Source organism: Periplaneta americana, chromosome 11 (assembly GCF_040183065.1).
Source record: "Periplaneta americana isolate PAMFEO1 chromosome 11, P.americana_PAMFEO1_priV1, whole genome shotgun sequence".
NCBI classification, from domain to species: domain Eukaryota; kingdom Metazoa; phylum Arthropoda; class Insecta; order Blattodea; family Blattidae; genus Periplaneta; species Periplaneta americana.
Window position 1 is genome coordinate 32546727 of NC_091127.1, and position 23664 is coordinate 32570390.

Consider the following 23664-nt stretch of genomic DNA (forward strand, 5'->3'; position numbering starts at 1 on the left):
GAAGTGTACAACCACATCTCCCCCTCTTCCAAACCCATTCTCCAATAATAATCACCACAGCCCCATACAGCATCTTTCTTGCCCGTTCAGTTCAGAAATTCATTCAGACAGAGCTTCCTAGAAGTTTAAATTCCTTAAGTTGGCAGCGTGTAGATTATCATTCACTCTCACTCTTTTTCGGCTTAACGTTCACATTTTTTACCTCCATCTTTCTCTCTCTTCATCGATGTTCTCTTTTTTCCCATTACATCGTTCGATATACGTAGCAATCTTTTTCCTCCTCCATCCTTGTGCCAGGATGCAGAAAACAGTGGGCGTTATGACCTTGTATGCCCTTTACGAGTCATCTTTTATCATATATATTATAATTTCTTTCACTTCAGCGCCCTGAAATTTTTCGCGACATATAGGAATATATAAACTGTTATTATTATTATTATTATTATTATTATTATTATTATTATTATTATTATTATTACTAGCCGTACCCGTGCGCTCCGCTGCACCTGTTAGAAATAAATATAAAGTAATTACATAATTAAAATAGGACGTTTGATCCAGGGAACATTCGTGTTTGATAGAAGGATAAATCGTTTAATATGTTACTTAATTTAAATTGTATTTAAATAATTAAAATGCGGTCATTTTGGTCCAGAGAGCAATCATTTGGTGCAATCACACAATTCCTTTAACATGTTTCTTAATTGTTATTACATGCAATCATAGTTTAATGAAGATTGACATATCATTTAGTTTTAATGTGTATACTTTATATTACTTGCTATATGTTTCAGAAGTTACTGTAATACCATTGTAGAATTATGTCCATCTAGAGAAACTACACTTTCCAATGGTGAAATAATAATAAACAATTAATTAGCTTCCGCTATTACTTCATACAAACACAGAAACATTCTCTTAGGCTATGTTTAATAGCTTTAGATTGTTGTTGTCAGAGGCCCCTTATAGATGAAGTCATTTGTTTTTATTTCAGTACAGCGCCTTAGATGGCGTTGTTATTGTAATTTTAAAAATCATTTATCTCATTAAATATCAGTCCTATTAAACTTTTGTACAGAATAAAACTTATCGGATATTATTTTTAAAGAAACTTTTGTTATGTAATATTTTTCATGAAAATAAATAATAAGCGAGATATTTCGATTTATTTAATTTAGGCCCCCTTATATCCCCACTTTTAAATAAAGTATTTAGAATGCCATACAGCCTAAAATCTAAGTTACAACGAACTTAATTTATATTCCAATTTTCATATAAATCGGTTCAGCCATTATCGCGTGAAAAGGTAACAAACATCCAGACAGACAGACAGACAGACATACATACAAACAAAAATTTCAAAAAAAAGATTTTCGGTTTCAAGATGGTTAATTATACATGTTAACACCAATTATTTTTGGAAAATCGAAAATTACCAGAAAAATTTTGGCTACAGATTTATTATTAGTATAGATTATTATTATTATTATTATTATTATTATTATTATTATTATTATTATTATTAAAAACAAATTTCACGTTCATTTCTTCCATCCCTGGTAAAGTTACAAACCTATTCCTTTTACAATTTGATGTAGTGGAACCATAGTATAGCTTGAAAATTATAAGACACGCATAGAAGTAAACACAAAAGTAATATGTCCCTAATATATTTTCATTTTCTTTTGAAAAATGCATTAAATCCGAAATCAGTCGTCCCAAGACAGGTACGTCTACTTCGCTTGCTAGACGCACGCACGTCGTTCACTTAAAACCTCCAGTAATAATCTTGTAGTCTTCTGGGACAAAGTACGGTCCCTAGTTATTAGCATGACAAGACGTAAGATAAAGATATCCACACATCAGTGGCGGCTCCTGCTTATTTCTTAAGAGGAGGAAAGAAGGTAACAGGACGAAATGACACCTTCTTGAATGAAACATGCTACAAATTAGCCAACACGCACACATGTAAGACCAGGTAGTGTTGGGGTTGGCCTTCCCTTCTGTATAGCAATAATCTCTTCTTGTAAACTGAGTTTCCTAAATTTTCCATAAAATATAATGTTTTCACTTCCATTCATTGTTGAATAATTACACAAATTAACAATTACAAGGAAATTCACCTCGCACCATTTTTCGAGCACACTAAAGCATCACACGTGTTGGAAGAGACTATAGCAACTAACAGGTAATCGGAACCACGGAAATGGGAATGGGAAATAATCTGAGGAAAGCGAGAACACTGCACCCACCCACGTGGTCTGTGATGCCACATGTACATTTTACAAGTTCAGTATCACATGCTTTTGAAGAATATCAGTTCTTGTAAAGTCATACTACCATATTGTTCAAAGTTGCCGGTGTCCAATTTTTTATGTTAAAAATAATGTACTTTCAATTTCAAATATATTTGTACAAAACTGACAACTTGGATCTTGCCCTGTCTAGTACACAATGAACGGAAGTGAATTTCAGAGGCCAAAAAGATCTGCGATACTAACGTAGAACTACTTCCTCTTTGTTTTATATAAACACGATTTTAACTTTCAAATATCCATGAAAGTTTCAAACCATGAATAGTAGCCTATATCAAGTGCAATGAATAAAATTTTTTATTTATAATTTTAAAAAAAGTTTATACGGTGTCTTTCATAGCGTTGCGTTAAAACTGTTTTATTGTGCCTCCTCCTAGTTGTGTTATAGTCTGGTTGAATGCAATATCGTTAGATGGCAGCGGTAGCGAGCTTGCTGCACGACCAGTCGGTTTCTATTTCCCGCCCATGCGCTGATTCAGAGGAGGATCTCCTCCCTCTCCGTTCATTTACTCGCTTTAAAACTCTGCTTCTTTCTCTGGCCGCTAGCGCGCTGTTGTCTATGTGTGTTAACTGCAGTAAAGGAGGAACGGATTGGCTTTCCTCCACACAAACAATCTCGCATCTTTCGCACAGTTTTCTAGCAGCACATGAGCGCGCATCCTTTAAAACTCGATCAACCGAGGTTTTCTTATAGCTGTGAACTTAAAACTGATCGAATCTTCCTTGAATTTCAAGGCACATATTTTATTTGGTATTTACTTTCAAAAGAAGAAAAATGTGAGGAGGACGTTCCTCCCTTCCCTCCCCCAAGGAACCGCCACTGCCACACATTCAGCCCGCATGTAAGTAAAATAAATTCGTTTTTCTCTATCAGGAATCCAACCCGCGGCCGCTGAATTTATAGCCCGAAACGCCACGGCTTGGAACGCAGCTGAGGTCCTGCAGTTGTGATGAAACTTTTAATTGAGATCTGTGTATGACGTGAATATTGGAAAACAATACAATACGACCCACTTTTATGAAGCGTGGAGTTCCGTGCTATCGAACAGTTTGCACATTTGGCGATTCTTTTTATTATATCGTACAGTATATAACATTTTAATATAGTCCTTGCTTCATGGCTCGAGTAATGCTCGAGGCCGCGTGGCGTTATTGCCCGTCGAGAGATTGGGAACTGCCGTTCGATTTAATAAAACCAACCGGTCGGTCGTCTTAGCCTGCGAAATACGTCACAGCAGCTGTGAGCTGGCGTCTTTATTCGATCGCGCATCAGAAGAGAAGGGACCGCAGATTTAATACCATTGCACAGGGGATCGTGTGGGTTTCGATTTCATGTCCCTTGTTTTCTCTGGATTATGTACGTTATCATTAGGTCCATATTTCCAGGACTTATTTATCTGGTGTATCTGAATCTATTTTGTATAAATAATTCCCATTGTATAATATTGTGAAATAATAATAATAATAATAATAATAATAATAATAATAATAATAATAATAATAATACCTCTTTTGAAGAGGTGGAGAGGTACAAATATCTTGGAGCAACAGTAACAAATATAAATGATACTCGGGAGGAAATTAAACACAGAATAAATATGGAAAATGCCTGTTATAATTCGGTTGAGAAGCTTTTATCATCCAGTCTGCTGTCAAAAAATCTGAAAGTTAGAATTTATAAAACAGTTATATTACCGGTTGTTCTGTATGGTTGTGAAACTTGGACTCTCACTTTGGAAGAGGAATATAGGTTAAGGGTGTTTGAGAATAAGGTGCTTAGGAAAATATTTGGGGCTACGAGGGATGAAGTTACAGGAGAATAGAGAAAGTTACACAACACAGAACTGCACGCATTGTATTCTTCACCTGACATACACGTAATTAGGAACATTAAATTCAGACGTTTGAGATGGGCTGGGCATGTAGCACGTATGGGCGAGTCCAGAAATGCATATAGAGTGTTAGTTGGGAGGCCGGAGGGAAAAAGACCTTTAGGGAGGCCGAGATGTAGATGGGAAGATAATATTATAATGGATTTGAGGGAGGTGCGATATGATGATAGAGAATGGATTAATCTTGCTCAGAATAGGGATCAATGGCGGGCTTATGTGAGGGCGGCAATGAACCTCCGGGTTCCTTTAAAGCCAGTAAGTAAGTAATAATAATACTTACTTACAAATGGCTTTTAGAGAATCCAGAGGTTCATTGCCGCCCTTACATAAGGCCGCCATCGGTCCCTATCCTGAGCAAGATTAATCCAGTCCCTAATGTCATATCCCAACCCCCTCAAATCCATTTTAATATTATCCTCCCATCTACGTCTCGGCCACCCTAAGGGCCTTTTTCACTAGGTCTTCCTACATACGCGCAACATGCCCTACCCATTTCATACGTCTCGATTTAATGTTCCTAATTATGTCACGAGAAGCATACAATGCGTGCAGTTCTGCTTTGTGTAACTTTCCCCATTCTCCTGTACCTTCATCCCTCTTAACCCCAAATGTTTTCCTAAGCACTTTATTCTCGACCATCCTTAACCTCTGTTCCTCTCTCAAAGTGAGAGTTCAAGTTTCACAACCATACAGAACAACCAGTAATATAACTGTTTTATAAATTCTGTCATATTTTTGGAGAGCAGACTGAATGATAAAAGCTTCTCAACCGAATAATAACAAGCATTTCCCGTATTTATTCTGCGTTTAATTTCCTCTCGAGTGTCATTTATATTTGTTACTGTTGCTCCAAGGTACTTGAATTTTTCCACCTTCTCAAAGGATAAATTTTCAATTGTTATATTTTCATTTCGTACTATGTTCTGGTCACGAGATATAATCATATACTTTGTTTTTTTTTTTTCGGGGTTTACTTCCAAACCTATCTCCTTACTTGCTTCAAGCAGAATTCCAGTGTTTTCCCTAATCGTTTGTGGATTTTCCCATAACATATTCACGTCATCCGAATAAACAAGCAGCTGATGTAACCCGTTGTTCAATTCCAAACCCTGTCTGTTATCCTGAACTTTCCTAATGGCATATTCTAGAGCAAAGTTAAAAAGTAAAGATGATATTTCATCTTCTTGCTTTAGCCCGCAGTGTGACTTTTATACGTATAAATGAAATATTAGCCAGCCGAGTGCGATTCATCTGAGTTGTTACTGAAATATCAATTGAAATTTGAAGAGGGTAGTTCGATTCAAATGAATGCACAATAAAAGTTAGTGTATTTTTTTCGGTTCATCTGAGTTTCGAAAGGAAATAGCTGCACAGAAAAAAATCTGTGTCCATGAAAGCATGTAAATTCCTTCAAGGCCATGCATAATTCAGGAGAAACATTTCTGAAACTGTTTGATTCGTGGCAAGACGAAAATACGAAAAGCCTGAAATCTCATAAGGGCAACGGTGTACTACTGGAGTGTAGGGTGAGCTGAAGGTCTACTACACTTGGGGAGCCAGTCCAAGGGAGCTTACACTATACTTATAAATTAAACACATAAACTATACAAACTAAACACGAAAAATTATACAGACTAAACACATAAATTATACAAACTAAACATCCACAAAACAACTATGCAAACTAAACACATAAATTATAATCTGAAAACAAAACTATCCACACTAAACATACAAAAAATTATACAAACTGAACCCATATACAGTCTTAACTCACACACAAACTAAACACACAAACTATCTAAACTAAAAACACAAAACCCATACAATTGGACACAAAAATTATACTGACTAAATACATGAACTATACCAACTATACACGGACTGAAACTATTCAAACTAACACACAAAAATATCTATATAAACAATACACAACTATACACAGTTTACAAAGTGTTCGCAATTTCTTCCAGTTTTTTCCATGCCTGCCTGTCTGTCCCTCGATATTCTCGTTCACTGCGCTCCAGTGCAATACGAAATACGAAAATACGAAAAGCCTGAAATCCCATAAGGGCAACGGCCTCCTACAGGAGTGTAGGGTGAGCTGAAGGTCTACTACACTTGGGGAGCCAGTCCAAGAGAGCTTACACTGTACACTTTCAAACTAAACACATGAACAAATTATACCAACTAAACACGAAAAACTATACAGACTAAAAATATAAATTATGCAAACTAAACATCCACAAAAAAACTATGCAAACTGAACACATAAATTATAATCTGAACACACAACTATCCACACTAGACACAATAAAAAAAAAGAAAAAATTACACAATCTGAACACATACACAGTCTTAACTCACACACGAACTAAATACACAAAAACCTATACAAATTGCACACATAAATTTTACAGCCTAAACACACAAAAACCAGCTAAACTAAAGGCACAAAAAACGATATCATTGAACAATAAAATTATACTAACTAAATACATGAACTATACCAACTATACACGGAATCAAACTATCCAAACTGACACACACATAAATAACTATATGAACAATACACAACTGTACACAGTTTACATAGTGTTCGTAATTTCTTCCAGTCTTTTCCATGCCTGCCTGTCCCTCGCTGTTCTCGTCCACTGCGCTCCAGTCTCTCTCCGGAACACGTCCGACCACCTTCTCCTTGGACGTCTTCTGCTTCTTTTCCCAATGCGTGGGTCCCACATGGTCGAGACATACGTCCACCTGCTGCAGTTCATCCTACTCACGTGTCCGCCCCATTTCCATTTGAGACGTTGCGCCTGCCTCACTGCATCCTGCATGCCGCTTCTTGTTCGGATGTCGGTGTTTCTTCTCCTGTCTTGCAGTCTCAGGTGTAGGACTTTTCTTTCCATTTTCCTCTGGCACACACGAAGCAGGTTTTTCTGTTGCTCTGTCAGAGACCAAACTTGGCATCCCAGTTCAATAAACAATGTTTATTTATTTTATGATCGACCATGCCGAAATGTAGTAATTTTACACCTGGTAGCAGTCCTTTAATGCATGTAATTAAAGTACACCTACTCATTAAAGTACAGGTGTTCAGCCAATGACAAGTCAGCTTTGTACCGTTATAAAACCTCAGCCAATGACAAGTCAGCTTTGTACCGTTATAAAACCGCAAGTATCGATTATTCTCGGATATGCAATCGAAAGAGAATTAGCGAAAAGTCACGGACGCTGGAAATCCAATACTGTCGCAGAAGGTTATGTTCTGTTACTATAATAATTAGCGTTAATTGTAAATAATATTCAAATAAATTCAATTTGTCATCTCGTTTTTCAATGTCTAATTTAATTTCAATGTTATATCAAAGTTGATATTTAGTTTACTCTGTAGGTTCTTATAGGCTATCAAGATCAACGTGGACATCTGTTCCTCGGAAAAAATCAATACTTACGCGTCTGCGCACATCTCACAATTTACTAGGTATTACTCAAGGTCAGTTAGATACAAATAAAATGAATAATTTCAAGTTAGAAATATGGTCGAGCATAAAAAGTCGTATGAAACTCTCCTATAATGGTAATTAAGACGCTCATATGAAAATTATGAAACTCGCTTGCGCTCGTTTCATAAACATACTCGCGTCTTAATTACTACCATTATAGGCTCGTTGCATAATGTACTATTTCAACATCCGATCACCTTAAAAATACCTACTGAATGTCTTATTAAGAGATGATTATGTAATACGGTGTTCATGCAGTGTTTCTACAGTGTTTTACTTCTTAACATAACTTTGTGCTCAATGCTTAATTTTGATCAAGCTACTGTGTGCATGTTCCAGCGGGCCGTGAGCTGGAGGGAGACTCGCGAGGCTACAGGAGCGCGGAGGAGCAGGCCAGGGAGCTCACCCGGAGCATCCGCAGGGAGGTGAACAAGCTGTCCGAGAAATGGAACGCGCTCATCGACCGCTCGGACCAGTGGCAGCGGAAATTGGACGACAGTCTCGCGGTGAGTGCAAATATATGTACACAACAATAATTTTGGGAGGCGTCGAATGCGGTCCGTATTTCTTACCATCTGCTGCCTTGCAGTGTTCTGTGCTTCATCTTCTGGTTGCAGATATTTATGCTTTCGTAATGTGCAGAAAGTAGATAACTAAACATATTGCCTGCTTATAAATCATTACATATGAACTCTGAAAACCGTGTTGTCAGGCACAAACGCTCTTATGAATTTATATTATTTTATATTAAGCTAGCTTTTTAAATCGTACTTAAAATGCATAACTTATATTAGGCTATAGTTGAATTGATGGGTGGGTGGACTTAAGAATTAATGCATTAGCGAGTTAAGGTTTATGATTTAATGTTGTTTAATCAACTGTCCGAAGGTAGATTTGAACCTCATAATTGACACCAAGAAGGCATCAGTCATGATGCAACTAAGCCAGGAGATAGTGGGGCCAGATACCTTCCCCCTCCATTGCATACCTAGCTGACTAGTAACATATTATTACACTAGTCAGATTTCAGATATTATTGAGTGATTGAATTAATTTATAAAAGAATGGATGAATCAGTATTGATGTATAAATGAATTTAAGAATGATTGCATCATTTTATTATTGATCAATGAATGCATGAATGATTTAATATATTAATGAGTAACAATGAATGACTGGAAGGATGCATGGATAATTAAGGCAAGGATGTATAAATGAAATAAATATAGGCTATACAGTGGATATGAATGGATGAATAAATTAAGTAGTGCGCTCATTGCTGAAGTAATGGGAGATTTAGTGGGTTCATGGACGGATGGGTGGACGAACGGACGGATGGAAGGAAGGAAGGATGGATGGATGGATGGATGGATGTATGTATGGATAGGTGGATGGATGGATGAGAGAATTAGTGATTTGCTTTGATGGATAGATGAGAGAATTACTGATTTGAAATGGATGGATGGATGGATGGATGGATGGATTAATGGATGCATGGATGGATGGAAGAATTAGTGATTTGAAGTTTGATAGATGGATAAGAGAATTAGTGATTTGAAGTTTGATAGATGGATAAGAGAATTAGTGATTTGAAGTTTGATAGATGGATAAAATTAGTGATTTGAATTGGATGGATGGATGGATGAGAGAATTACTGATTGGAAATGGATGGATAGATGGATGGATGGATGGATAGGTGGATGGATGAGAGATTTACTGATTGGAAATGGATGGATGGATGGATGGATGGATGAGAGAATTAGTGTATGACTTGAGGCTTTCCCGGCGTTTGATGTAGAATAACTCTTCTCGGGTTCTCAGCCAGGTGAGTTGGAGATTTGCTTCCAAGCTTTCGACGGCTAGCTCTGCCATCTTCTTCATTCCCTGAAGAAGATGGCAGAGCTAGCCGTCGAAAGCTTGGAAGCCAATCTCCAACTCACCTGGCTGAGAACCAGAGAAGAATTATCCGATTAGTGATTTTAAGTTTTCTGGGTGTTTAAATGGATAGATGGACGTATGGGTGGATGGATAAATGAATAAATATATAAATGAATAGATTAATTAATAAAATAATGGCACACTACTGTAAGAATGAAACAAGTGAACAAATAAATGAACGTAAAAATGCAATATTAGATAAATGGACAAAATTATAAAGTAATGGAAATAAATGGACCATAAGATTATTTATTTATTTATTTATTTATTTATTTATTTATTTATTTATTTATTTATTTATTTATTTATTTATTTATTTATTTATTTATTTATTTATTTATCTATTTATTTATAGAAATAATGATTATTTAAATGGATAGATGGATGAATGAATGAATGATGATGAATTAACGAAGTAGGTAAGTGAATTAATAAATGAATGCATAAAAAGCGAATTAACGAATGTTCGAAAGAATGGATGATACGAGTGTCGTTTTCACGCGGAATTGTTTTTTTTTGGGGGGGGGGGCAAGTGACTCTGAATGAACAAGAGATGAAGACTCTTGTAACGTATGTATGTCGAGAGCCATTAATAAGCACCCTCAGCCAATTAGATATGATTTGGTTCTGTGGATCGCCACCAGTTCTGAAGAGCTGAACGGCCTATGAAAGTAATACTAAAGGCATTGCACACAACACAACACAGCACTGCACAGCCATCGTAGAAGTCTCCAGTCATAAAAGAGTAGGCCTAGAATGTATTTCGGGTTCTGTTCTGATTTTAGAAGTCTTCCAACTTCCTGTTTCTCTATTCTTATATTAAATCGATACCAGAAGAGAACGTTCTAAAAATAAATGGGAAGCTGTAAAGGTGTCCAATTTGACCTCGGTACAATATAAACTTATTTATAGACTGCAGTGGTGAGTCACTTGTTTCTCCAGGAGCGACGGGCTTTTAGTCACTTCGAGAGAAGTTCGGATTTTGTCTAAAAAAAAAAGCGTAACTGTTTCCATTCTATACGCACGCCATTGTCTACAGACTGCTTAATTTTGTTTGTGTATGTGTCTTGAGTGCAGACGTGGTCACAATATTTAGTCCACCAATTTTTAGATGTTCACCGGTTAACAAGCAGATTTTAAATTACTAATTGGAAGTCACGATGCGTGAAAGAAGATTTAGTGACCACGTGCATCAACGTCGGTTAGTGTAACTATCGGTTAAAATTGCCATCTAACACCTGGTTTTTACGGTGCATCGACCTTTGTTAGGACTTAAAAAGAAGGTTAACAACTGTAATCTCTAACCGGCCATATTCTAGCTGTTAAAGGAGATAACCAATGATTAGCAGGCCTAGTAAAAGAAAATGGCGGCCAGATCTACAGCTGATTATTTCGAAGACGATTAATATTGTACTTCGATAGGGATGATTGTGAGCTTGAAGTTTTATCAACAGTAATCTCACTAGACGTTTTGATTTATCTAGAGAAAATCAAAACTCGAGTGGGATTTAATTGACTATTACACGATTAGAAGAAAGTATATAAAGATTAGAAATAACGAAGTACTCCAATACAATAAAATATTAATTGACTTACGAAAATACAACTGTCTTCAAATGTATTATTGTACCATATCAACATTACAAATATTACGCTAGATGCATGCTAGATGGCAGTAGTGTCTTTATACAGACACTGTAATGATTACTATTCAATAAATCTTAATATTAAACAATCTCTGATACGTGACTATCCATAATATCATATAGCAGAAGTTCTTTTTATCCTCTCAGAGCAGAAGCTATAACATAACCTAACTAATATACACAAGTGTTAGAAAAGTTTTAATTAACGACGATGACATAAAAAATAAACATGAATAATTTTAAAAGGAATAATTATTGAATGTGCAGTTTTCAAATTTGAATGTGGTTGGTGGTTCAATTGATGTTATATTGGACGTGTGCGTAATAGAAGTGGAACTCGTTGATTTAGGCCTACATGGTGTATTCAACTTATTCAGAATTTCTGAATGAATAATTTTAAAAGGAATAATTATTGAATGTACAATTTTCAAATTTGAATGTGGTTGGTGGTTCAATTGATGTTATATTGGACGTGTGCATAATAGAAGTGGAACTCGTTGATTTAGGCCTACATGGTGTATTCAACTTATTCAGGATTTCCGAATGGTGCTCTTCATTTATTTGTAAATCGGATTTCAGAAGATGCATAGGTATGATCAGTGATTTTTATTAATTCTTGTTCTTGAATGCCAATGCGAGTCATATTTGAAACTGCTGTGCATCGACTGGAGTGGTTTGTAATTTTATATATATTTTTGACGTCCAGACCAGCGCAGTTTCAAATGTTGGCAAACAAAGAAACAAATGCTAGGGACGCGATAAAATTAAACAAACGCTAGGGACGCGATAAAATTAAACAAATGCTAGGGACGCGATAAAATTGTGCGATAAGCAGCCATGATTGGTTGAAATACGTCCTTTCGTACCGTTTTATTGGTCAAAAATAGTATGACGTAGTAAGAGTGTAATAGTCAGTGAAAGAGAATTGTTACGAAGAATTAGGTTACAGTAAATTTCAGAAAGAATTTCGTTTATCAAAATGTATCGTGTCATTTCTGCTGCAACAAATGGATCACTTGGATTAACCCACAAAGACTCCTATTACTTTCATGAATCGGCAGTTTACATTACGATTCTTTGCAACAAATATTTTCAGTATTTTAGTGGGGATAATTCGAGTATGTATCTCTTTTCCTACGTTACAGGCTGAACGAAGAGAGGTTATGGACGGATCTTAGGATATTGCATACTTCATTGGTATAATTGGGGCTATGGATTGTACACGCATTCCTACTACTCTTTTTCATCCATTTCCTTTATGGATATTTAATTTCCTTAATATAACATACTCCCTCCGTTTCAAGATATGGCATAGTAACAAACAAAACAAGTTTGATTATTGCGCATACGCGCACGAAGTATTTCGCGGTGTGGTAATAGTGAAGAGACTGTCAAAGAGTGCAGTTGTGAATGTTTCTAGTCTTCTGTAGTGCATCAAACTATAATATTTAAATAGTTCATTATGGACAGAAGTCAAATGGTCACCTGCTGTGGTGTTCCTGGTGCATAAAACGTAACACCAACCCATTCAATTTTGAATAGAATATCTAAGGCACAACAATCGTACAGGGACATCATTTTATTTTTACTTCAATTTTTATTGTACCTGAGTTTTTTAATGTACTTCACTCCCACCCCTTCTACTAAGGAAGTTCCAACTCCACACAAAGCCAAGACCGCAGATAGTAAGCAGTACTGAGTTACTGAGTATAGTACGTTCCAGAAATATGTTCGCGTTTTCCAGTGACGAAAGAGCTTTCAATATTGAATCATATTTTCGCACAGGTACTGTCCGTTTGCCTATGTCGCATCCCGATTTCCCCCATCTGCTTCTGCTCGCCCCTCTGTAATAGCTGGGCTGTCTTAACTCTTTTCTGAAAACATTAATTTCTCTTAGGAATTGGACGTTTACGTAATATTATACAGCTGTTTAATTTAACTTAAATAAAAGGGCCTCGTTAAGTAATTAACTGTCACGTGATTTCCTCCCTTTCTACAATCCTGCGGCATAACCACTTGGACGGACAGTAGATAGCATGTCTGAGTAATTTTATATTTTCGGGTCGGGCAGAAGTGAAGATTGAATTCACAGTACGTAGAGTAGGTACAGAATTATTTCAACATGAGTTACTAGTACGAAGGACGAAACTGGCAATTGGAATTAGATGCAATAGTCTATAGTGCGATAATATGCACAAAAGAACTGAAGCCTGTATCGAAATGAACGGCCACCATTTTCAAAATTGTGTTTAAATATTCATATTATGATTATTTTTCAATTTAACTTCTTTCTCTATATTGTACGCTAATGTGCTGTAGACAGTATAATATACACTGCATAATGAATACGTTCGCATGGATAACTCACTTCGTGAGTAAAAACACTTATTCTTAATACAGTACTGTACTTTTGATTAAAGAAAAACCTAATGAAAATTATCAAACTCAAAATCGCGATATTTCCTAGTTTACGTAAATGGATGAACTACTTTTCTTCCATCCTATACCTAGTAGAGTGATTTGTGTTTTACGCCAGTATCATCGAACTCCAGTCTTGGAGGGGGGAGCAAGCGGTGTTTCCGGTTCTCTAAAGGTATAGACAGGTTAATATTAAAAATGTTAGTAAAAATAAAATGATGTCCCTGTACAAAAACGGGTTATAATTCATTGCAGTTTTTACGTTAATTTGCCTCTCTCAAAACAATGTTTGCTTTTTCTTTTATTAATTTGACATCACACAAAATGAAATGTACCTAATTTTTATGTTTTTCTTATGTTAATTTATCAAACAAATAAGTTTCCAGAAGAAGTATTAAAGTTACATTATAGTACTGAGAACTTTAACAAATGTATACCATATTTTGGAACAGAATTAATGATATCTTTCTATACCATATTTTGGAACAGAGGGAGTATTTAAGATTCCCCATATTTAAGTCTAGTAATGAAATCTATCAATACATTAGAATATAATTGATTTTCGCTTTTAATTTTTCATTTTGTACGATTCTAACCTAACAGCACTGAAAAACAAGGAAACGTAACCCGTAAACAAAACAGCATCCAAAGGCAAACAAATGCAACGCGAAAATGTAGGATATGTTCATTTCGATGTAGTACGGAGTAAGCGCAGTCGTTTTTAGACGTTGACTATCACCTTTGCAGAGGTATGGATGCTTTCCTTTCGTCATTTGGTAGAAACCGTGGCTAACAGGCTTCGGCCCGAATCGGAGTCACGTGGTTATCATGGTCTAGTCATGGCCTTCGTGACAATCGCCTAATATAAATACATGTTCAAAGTTCTAAAAATAAAAAAATAAAAAAGGAATTGCTATATTAAACTCATGTTAAACGTTAATTTATATATAAATTTGTTCCATGTCGGCCATGTTATGACTAAGAATGTGACGGTAGAAACAGAGTACCATCACATACTTTATTCTGGTTAAATGAGGTGTCATCTAACCATGATTAAGTAACCAGTGGTTATGAATGGTGCACAGAAATTACATTTTAACCATGGTTACTTTTTAACCGTGCTTTCGTAATCCTTGGTTACTATATTTTTAAACGACGTTGATGCACGTGACTATAAGACAGAATGATGCTTGTAGGTGTTTAAAAGGCTAGTCGATGAGAAGTGAAGGATCAAGGAAAACATGTGTCCCACAATTTCGGGATTTACGTAATCTCTTAAAGCTTTTTTTTTATGCCCTAAAGTTAGTGTTCGCAGCTAACATTTTGCAATAAATTTCCCATTACAGTACCTACCATATACGAATTTTTAATGGGGAATTCGACCAGATGAATTTGAAAGATTTCTTTGTCATGCGTTGCTTGCGTCATGTCTTTTACAGAAACGGAAGTGTCTTAAGAAAATCTAACGGATTAGCTATTATCTTCGTTCAACACTAGTCTAATAATTTATTATACTTGGAATTCAAGCCCTGGAAACACGAATTTCCTTTTTATAAGTCTATTGAAATGCCAGTACATTAGCTATGCTTTTATTGTGGTGCTATATTTCAATATGCAGCATAAGCTGTTATAACCGCAGTAAAAGTAAATTAAAAGAGAAAAGAGCGTCGCAAATGAATCCGCGATCCATACGTATCACAGCTTGGATGTCACGTTTACAATGCCTCCACTTCACTTCGAGGTTTTTAACGCTTTTGTGTTAAGTGAGGGATATTGGGCGCTCAGCTGGAATGATGATAGTGAAACGCGTTTTAAAACCTAACACATGCATTTTCTGTGCTCTTAGTCGCTTCAGAATTGGCGTGGAAAAATCTTCGTCACAATCCAACATATATTATAAAATGTTAAATGTTGTCGTTTTATTTAACGACGCTCGCAACTGCAGAGGTTATATCAGCGTCGCCGGTATGCCGGAATTTTTTCCCGCGGGAGTTATTTTACATGCTAGTACACACATGGGCCTGCCGCATTTAAGCACATTTAAATGCCATCGACCTTGCCCGGGATCGAACCCGCAATCTCGGGCATAGAAGGTCAGCGCTATACCAACTAACCCAACAAGGCCGACATTATATTATATTATATTATATTATATTATATTATATTATATTATATTATATTATATTATATTATATTATATTATATTTAGTGTTGTGGGATTTAATCGATTAATCGATCAGTTTCTGTTGTAAGATCGTAACGTTTCATATTACAATACGAGTTTGATAACAAGTCGAGTATTGTAATATCAAGCTACCATAACTATATCCTACAACGTTTTATCCACTTTGATAAAAAAATAATTTTCAATAAAACTAATTGTATTATTTTTATTAGTTTTGAACATGTATTTTGTGGAAAGGCGATTGTCAATTCGTTTATGTTTATTTTATTTGTTTTGAACACGATAGGTTTTTGTTTATAACAGAAGAACAGCAGTACTAGGAGAAACAAACAAACATTAAGAAACGTACAATACAAACTTGGACAATTATTAGACTAAAACGTTTTTCTTGGAAACAAAATATAATAATTCGTCGTATCAACTATCAGTATAATACCACAGTCTAGTATATACAGTCGCGAAGCTCAATACGTAGTAAATATGCAAACATTAGGTAGTTGCTCACCAGTAGGATCGCTAATATCGCCTCATTACAGGCAATGCAAAATAGTACCGTCACAGTCCATTGTTTCTAGCACCCTCAAAACTCAAGCTTCGTGACTGTATATAGTAGATTGTGATAATACACAGAGTCTCTATTGCTGTAAATATGATTGTTTACATCTTCTGGTATATTTTTCCAATGGCTAAGTATATTCTGTCTGGCTGTGTTGGTCTACTCGTGCTTTAATTATGTACTGGAGAAGATATTCAACAGTCTGTTCTCCCATGGCCTGCAAGAAGACCGGACATGAACGAAATTGAAAATCTGTGATCTATACTGAAGAAGAAAGTGAACAAAAAGAGGCTTACAACAAAACATGGACTCATTTAAGCCTATCTGATATCTGGCTAAATGATGCCGGTATTCAAAGAAAGTGTCAAACTTTGGTTTCCAGCATCCCTGACAAAATCAACTTGTTAATAAAGAATAAGGGAATGTTCACAAAATATTAGTAACCTCCAGACTCAATTTTCTGTTCATTATTTCTGTGCAAAATACATTTTTGTTCATTATTTCCGTCAATAAATACAGCTTTGTTCCACATATAATTAATTTAGTCTAATAATTTGTCCACGTCTGTATATAAAAGTGCTCATACAACTGTGATATATATTGTACGTTTCTTATCTAACCCATGAACACTGTTTAATTGACCTTATATGTGTGATTTGAAAAACAAACATTGTTAAAATGAATTCAAACGAGGATTCAGATGTTGAAAATGCTGAAAATTCTGCAATTTAATATTAACCGCGTAATATATGAAGTGGAATGTAAACAAAATTTGAATATTGATGGTTCATGAAAAATATATAAATGTTTAGAATTAGGCCTAATGTTTATAATAAATAAAATCAACTCCATTTTATTTAATTTAATGTGTGGTTCACATTACGCAACCAGTTAGGTAAGCAGTATCATTCCGAACCAGTTGCGTAATAGAAGTATCATTACCTGACTATAGTAGAGCGTCTCGTTTAGGCACAGTGAAAACGTAAACAAAGTGCAGGTAACGTGTGGGGGGGGGGGGGAGAGAACGAGGCGTACGATAAACACGAGGGATGCACAGGGTTTTAGTTACAACATTTATGGCGGAACTTTAATTGAAATTATATTTCCCAAAAATACACAAAACAAAAGAACACAAATTGCAAAACGTTATCATATACATGCTTTTATTTTAAATAGCAAGCAGTTGTAACGTTGAAATAATTCAATATAATGAATCAAATTTGCTACTCATATGATATTGCTTTCAAGCAGCATTTTTTACGGTCATGAATTTCATTTATTTATTTATTATTTATTTATTTATTTATTTATTATTTATTTATTTATTTATTATTTATTATTTATTTATTTATTTATTTATTTATTTATTTATTTATTTATTTATTTATTATTTATTTATTATTTATTTATTTATTTATTTATTTATTTATTTATTTATTTATTTATTTATTCTGGTGTAGTTAAGGCCATCAGGCCTTCTCTTCCACAACACCAGGAATACAAATACAATAATAGAAATAAACAGAAAAAATACACTATATACAAAGTAAAGCTACACAAGAAATAAAGAGAGAGAGAGAGAGAGAGAAAAACACTATAAACAAAGTAAAGCCACACAAAAATATACACAGGTTGCAGTCACACAAACTTTAAATGAGTGATTAAGTATCATAATTAATTCTATCCTAATTAATTAACTAACATAAACAAGAAACTTGCAATTTTAATCTAGATTAAAAAAGAAAAAGAAAAAAAAACACAAATCAATACTTCTAGCAATACCTAAAAAACATTAAATAAGACAAAATTTTCCAATTTAATTTTGAATTGTGATAAAGTCCGGCAGTCCCTGACGTCATTAGGTAACGAATTCTCGAGGCGAGGTATGACTGTTTGATTAACATAATTTCACCGTTTGAAGTGGTAAAGTACAGTGCCTGAATAAATTGAACTTTGATAAGGGATAAATACGTTTAGGAAATAGTTTTGTCACTTCAGACTAATATACTGTAGTTTTGTTAATACAGGCACTGTACCTGACCACTTCAGACCAATATATTGTAGTCTTGTTAATTCGGCCACAGAAGACGGTGATATTATGCTAGTCATACAGAGAATGAAATTCATGGCCGTAAAAAATGTTGCTTGAAAGCAACATCATATAAGTAGCAAAATTTAATTCGTTATATTGCATTATTTCAACGTTACAATTGCTTGTTTGTTAAAATGTGTATATGATAACGTTAAGCAATTTGTGTTCTTTTGTTCTGTTTGTTTTTTTGAAAATATAATTTCAATTAATGCTCCGACATAAACGTTGTAACTAAAACCTTGTGCATCCCTCGTGTTTATCGTACGGCTCGTCCTCTCCCCACACGTTACCTGCACTCTGTTTACGATTTCATTGTGCCTAAACGAGACGCTCTCCTGTAGTTGCGTAATGAATGTGTTTACAACATTTTTATTAGTGATGTAAAGTCCACATTACATAATCATAGTGGATAAATAAATAAACTGAACTAATTAATACAGAATTGTCGGTTTCATTTGTGACTCGAAGCGGTACCAACCTTTGATGTAGGCGGCTTACTCTAACTTTTCCCAGCCTGACTGTTATCAGAGACTGAGCGTGAACGTACTTGCACGGCTAATACAAACGTCCTGACTTCTCTCAAGTTTGATAGACTTAGAGCTGACCAGCAGGGCAATGCGGGGAGGAGACTGCATTAAACTCGTGCTTGAGAGTTTCAACTATAAATTCCAGGAACCGCCCTCTCACATAAACTTAAGCCCTTCCCCGGGGACGCACGCACCGATGGGCAGTGTCTGGGCGGTGCTATTAAGCCCCATAAGAATACGTCGGCCATAAAGATCTTCAGAAATCTGTGAGGGTTGACTTCATTTAAGAAAGAATGGAATATGAGCAGACTGATGCATTATTACGCAGCTGTGGGCAGCACAGGCAATTTCTGAGGACGACATGCGAGTAAATGAATAATAATGCATAATGCGTTCCCCTAGTCCTGCCAGAGCTTTGTCATCTGTACGGTATTGTGAAATAAAGAGTGCGTTCAGAATTACACTGATTTGCGTTTTATACTTCGTGGAATAACAGGGTTACAATGTGAACTAAAAGTCAATAAATATGCTCATCTTTTAGACAATTATATCTTTGTCCCCTTTGCTGTGGAGACCTTCGGTCCTTGGAGTCATGACGCTAAAGTTTTGGTATCTCAAATCGGCCGAATTTTGATCTCCATTACTGGTGATCGCCGTTGCACTACTTATTTGCGTCAACGCTTAAGTATTGCTATTCAACGCGGAAATGCAATGAGCGTTTTGGGTACTCTTCCAGAGTCCAGCCCTTTGGACGAACTTTTTCTCCTGTAAAATGTATTATCTCTATGTAAATATTTATATTTAGTTTTTATATATGTGTAATTGTAACGGTGAAAATATTGTTAATCAAATATTTTTTTATTTATATTTTTTTCATAAGTGTATATTATTTTGGGAGTGTTTTTCATGAGGTTGTTATTGATATGCTGATAAATTATTTGTACGAATTACGAATTTTCTAGTGTCCTGAATGAATTTTATTGTGCTTATAAATGAATAGAATAAATTATTTCATAAGAACCATATACGCTTACTGTATAGCATAAAAATTTAAAATAAATTACGCAAAACCCGTTATTTTGAATTGTATTCAGCTTCCTCCAAGTGAAGGCTGCCTAGAAGACAAAGCTTACCATAAAATTGTTGTTTTTTGAGTAAATGGTAGGTATACAATTATAATAAAAAACAATGGAGAAGGAAAAGAAAAAGAAATAACACAAGTATAAATAATTGAAGACGACTAAACAAAAGATCATTAATTCCAGAAAAAAAACACAAAATATCCTAGTACGGTATCTATTTGCTATCAGGTGATCACAGTCGTCTATTTAGCACTAGTTGCAAGACCCAACTTAAGTGAGCAGATCGCCATAGGAAAGAGATCAATCTATTTACGTGTAGAGATGGTTTCTTAGGATTTTTATAGATCCCTTCACTGCAGGCAGAGATACTTCAGTCACAAGAGTTTGTCCTAGACCAAACTGCTTGCAAAAATGCGCGAATCTTTTTGTGATGGTCCCTCTAGCCCCAATCAGTAATCCAATAACTTCGGTCGACGTTAGATGATATTTTTCCTTATAATATGGTATAGTGGGGTCGTATATGTCGCATTTTACCTGATGTACCTCAGCAGGTTGATTTTCACTTGTTTCCATCCTTACAGTTGGATCAATTATGAATCCGCTTGTTGATCTTGTCGGGATAGCGATGATGTCAATGCGCCTTGTAGATCCATTTGTGGACAAACCATGGATCTCCTCCTCTACTTGGTAGTCTTTTCCTCGTAGGGCCGATGCTAGGAGGGATCGAATCTTGTGGTGACGACTATTCCTCAGTAGTTCTCCATGAGGACAGGCTCCCAGAATGTGAGCAAGTGTTTCTTTCTCACTCCGACATTGTCGGCAGTGGGTTCCATTCTGAGACCTACCTGGTAGAGCACGTACTGGACATACATTGGCAGTCATCTTAATAGCGTCCTTCCATTCGCTGCTGGTCAATCCATTCGGTTTAGATAGCCATTTATTACCAGGAGTGTATTCTGTATGCAAAGTGTTTAAATTCTTATCTTCTTCCTCCATTCTTCTCTTGCCCCCCTCTCCTTCATTCCACTTCTTACATCGTCCATCCAGGTTTTTCTTGGTCTTCCCCTCTTTCCTCTTCCTGGCGGAATCCATTCCAAAATCTGTCTAGGCAATCTTGTTTCTGGCATTCTACGTACGTGGCCTACCATTCTAATTGCTTGTAGCTAACGAAATCTAGCAATGTACTATTAACTCCCATTTCTTGTCTAATGGTTGTGTTTCGAATTTTTTCCAATTTAGAATGTCTAGTGGAACGTCTAAAACAATTCATTTCAGTGGAGAGGAGTTTGAATCTCACATTCGTGTTTAAATGCCACGTTTCTGCCCCATATATTATAGTATTATAGATTTATAGATTTGGAGTTTAGTTTCAATTGTTATTGTCTTATCCCACCAAACCCTATTTAACATAGGTATTGCCGATCTGCCTTTATGAATTCTATATTTTATGTCACTTTCCTGGCTGTGTGTTGAATTAATTTTTACCCCCAAATATTCACACTCCTCACATCCTTTGATACATCCCATTCAATCTTCCAAAACCAAATCTTTAATTTCCTCCTCACAGGACATATGTAGTGTTTTCTCTAAATTTATTTTTAAACCCCATTAATTATATTCTTCTATGCTTTTTCTGGTCATATATTCTATGTCCTCATAGCCATGTGCTATAACTAGCTGGTCGTCTGCAAATAAGAGAGTATATATTGTAGAATTCTTAGTAGATATTCCCATAATAATTTAATTAATCTTAATATCTAATTCATTCAACAGATGGACATTCAGAGATATAATTGCATGGACATTTGGCATAAGGACACTGGACATATATTTTAGTGTGGACATTTTTGTCTAGGGACCTATATTATTTTAGTGTGGACATTTTTGTCTAGGGACCTATATTATTTTAGTGTGGACATTTTTGTCTAGGGACCTATATTATTTTAGTGTGGACATGTTTGTCTAGAGACCTATATTATTTTAGTGTGGACATTTTTGTCTCCTATATTATTTTAGTGTGGACATTTTTGTCTAGGGACCTATATTATTTTAGTGTGGACATTTTTGTCTAGGGACCTATATTATTTTAGTGCGGACATTTTTGTCTAGGGATCTATATTATTTTAGTGTGGACATTTTTGTCTAGAGACCTATATTATTTTAGTGTGGACATGTTTGTCTAGAGACCTATATTATTTTAGTGCGGACATTTTTGTCTAGGGACTTATTTTAGTGTGGACATTTTTGCCTAGGGACTTATATTATTTTAGTGTGGACATTTTTGTCTAGAGACCTATATTATTTTAGTGTGGACATTTTTGTCTAGGGACTTATATTATTTTAGTGCGGACATTTTTGTCTAGAGACCTATATTATTTTAGTGTGGACATTTTTGTCTAGGGACCTATATTATTTTAGTGTGGACATTTTTGTCTAGAGACCTATATTATTTTAGTGTGGACATTTTTGTCTAGGGACCTATATTATTTTAGTGTGGACATGTTTGTCTAGAGACCTATATTATTTTAGTGTGGACATTTTTGTCTAGGGATCTATATTATTTTAGTGCGGACATTTTTGTCTAGAGACCTATATTATTTTAGTGTGGACATTTTTGTCTAGGGACCTATATTATTTTAGTGTGGACATTTTTGTCTAGAGACCTATATTATTTTAGTGTGGACATTTTTGTCTAGGGACCTATATTATTTTAGTGTGGACATATTTGTCTAGAGACCTATATTATTTTAGTGTGGACATGTTTGTCTAGAGACCTATATTATTTTAGTGTGGACATTTTTGTCTAGGGACCTATATTATTTTAGTGTGGACATTTTTGTCTAGGGACCTATATTATTTTAGTGTGGACATTTTTGTCTAGGGACCTATATTATTTTAGTGTGGGCATTTTGTGTCTAGGGACCTATATTATTTTAGTGTGAACATTTTTGTCTAGGGACTTATATTATTTTAGTCTGGACATTTTTGCCATTGGACCAAATATCGACAGGATATTCATGTAATGGATATTCTACGATGGACATTATGACCTGTAAGCACAGGAAGAGTAAGTAGAATGTCTTAGAACGACTTTAAATGAAGTGGCCATTTTTGTGTCATCCATATCTACTTACAAATCCTTATGCCCGGTGTGGCAAGCAGTGAATCCAGCCGAGTTTGGCCTCTGTTTATTGATGTGATGCTTTCAAAAATTCCGCGGAGTAATTTCGCGATCTCCGTTCTTCTTCCGCCTGGAGGATGTACTGAAATTAACACCGAGAACCCTGGTTCTTAATTCTTGCGATCCCATCTTTATGCATCCGCTTCCTTTTTTTTATATCCCTCGACCTTACAACTGTGGGATCGCCGTCGCGCGACGGGTGGTTGACCTGCCAGGGGAAGGTTGTAATTTTATGAAGCATGCCCTCTCTCCACGGATTTATATCCATTATAATTACTTCCTGCTCTGAGACCACCCTTGAGGAGCTGCTACCCTCGAAATACCGA

The 23664-nt window shown here is 35.5% G+C and overlaps 1 protein-coding gene across 12 annotated transcripts in view; it reads left to right on the plus strand.

The window, feature by feature from the left end:
* Positions 1–23664, plus strand: part of Dys (Dystrophin) — a 2834509-nt gene that overhangs the window by 2650896 nt on the left and 159949 nt on the right. For all 12 annotated transcript variants that reach the window (XM_069839232.1, XM_069839233.1, XM_069839235.1 and 9 more), the window contains one exon: positions 8053–8219. In XM_069839232.1, the coding sequence (XP_069695333.1) occupies positions 8053–8219 (167 nt within the window). The remainder of the gene's footprint in view (positions 1–8052; positions 8220–23664) is intronic.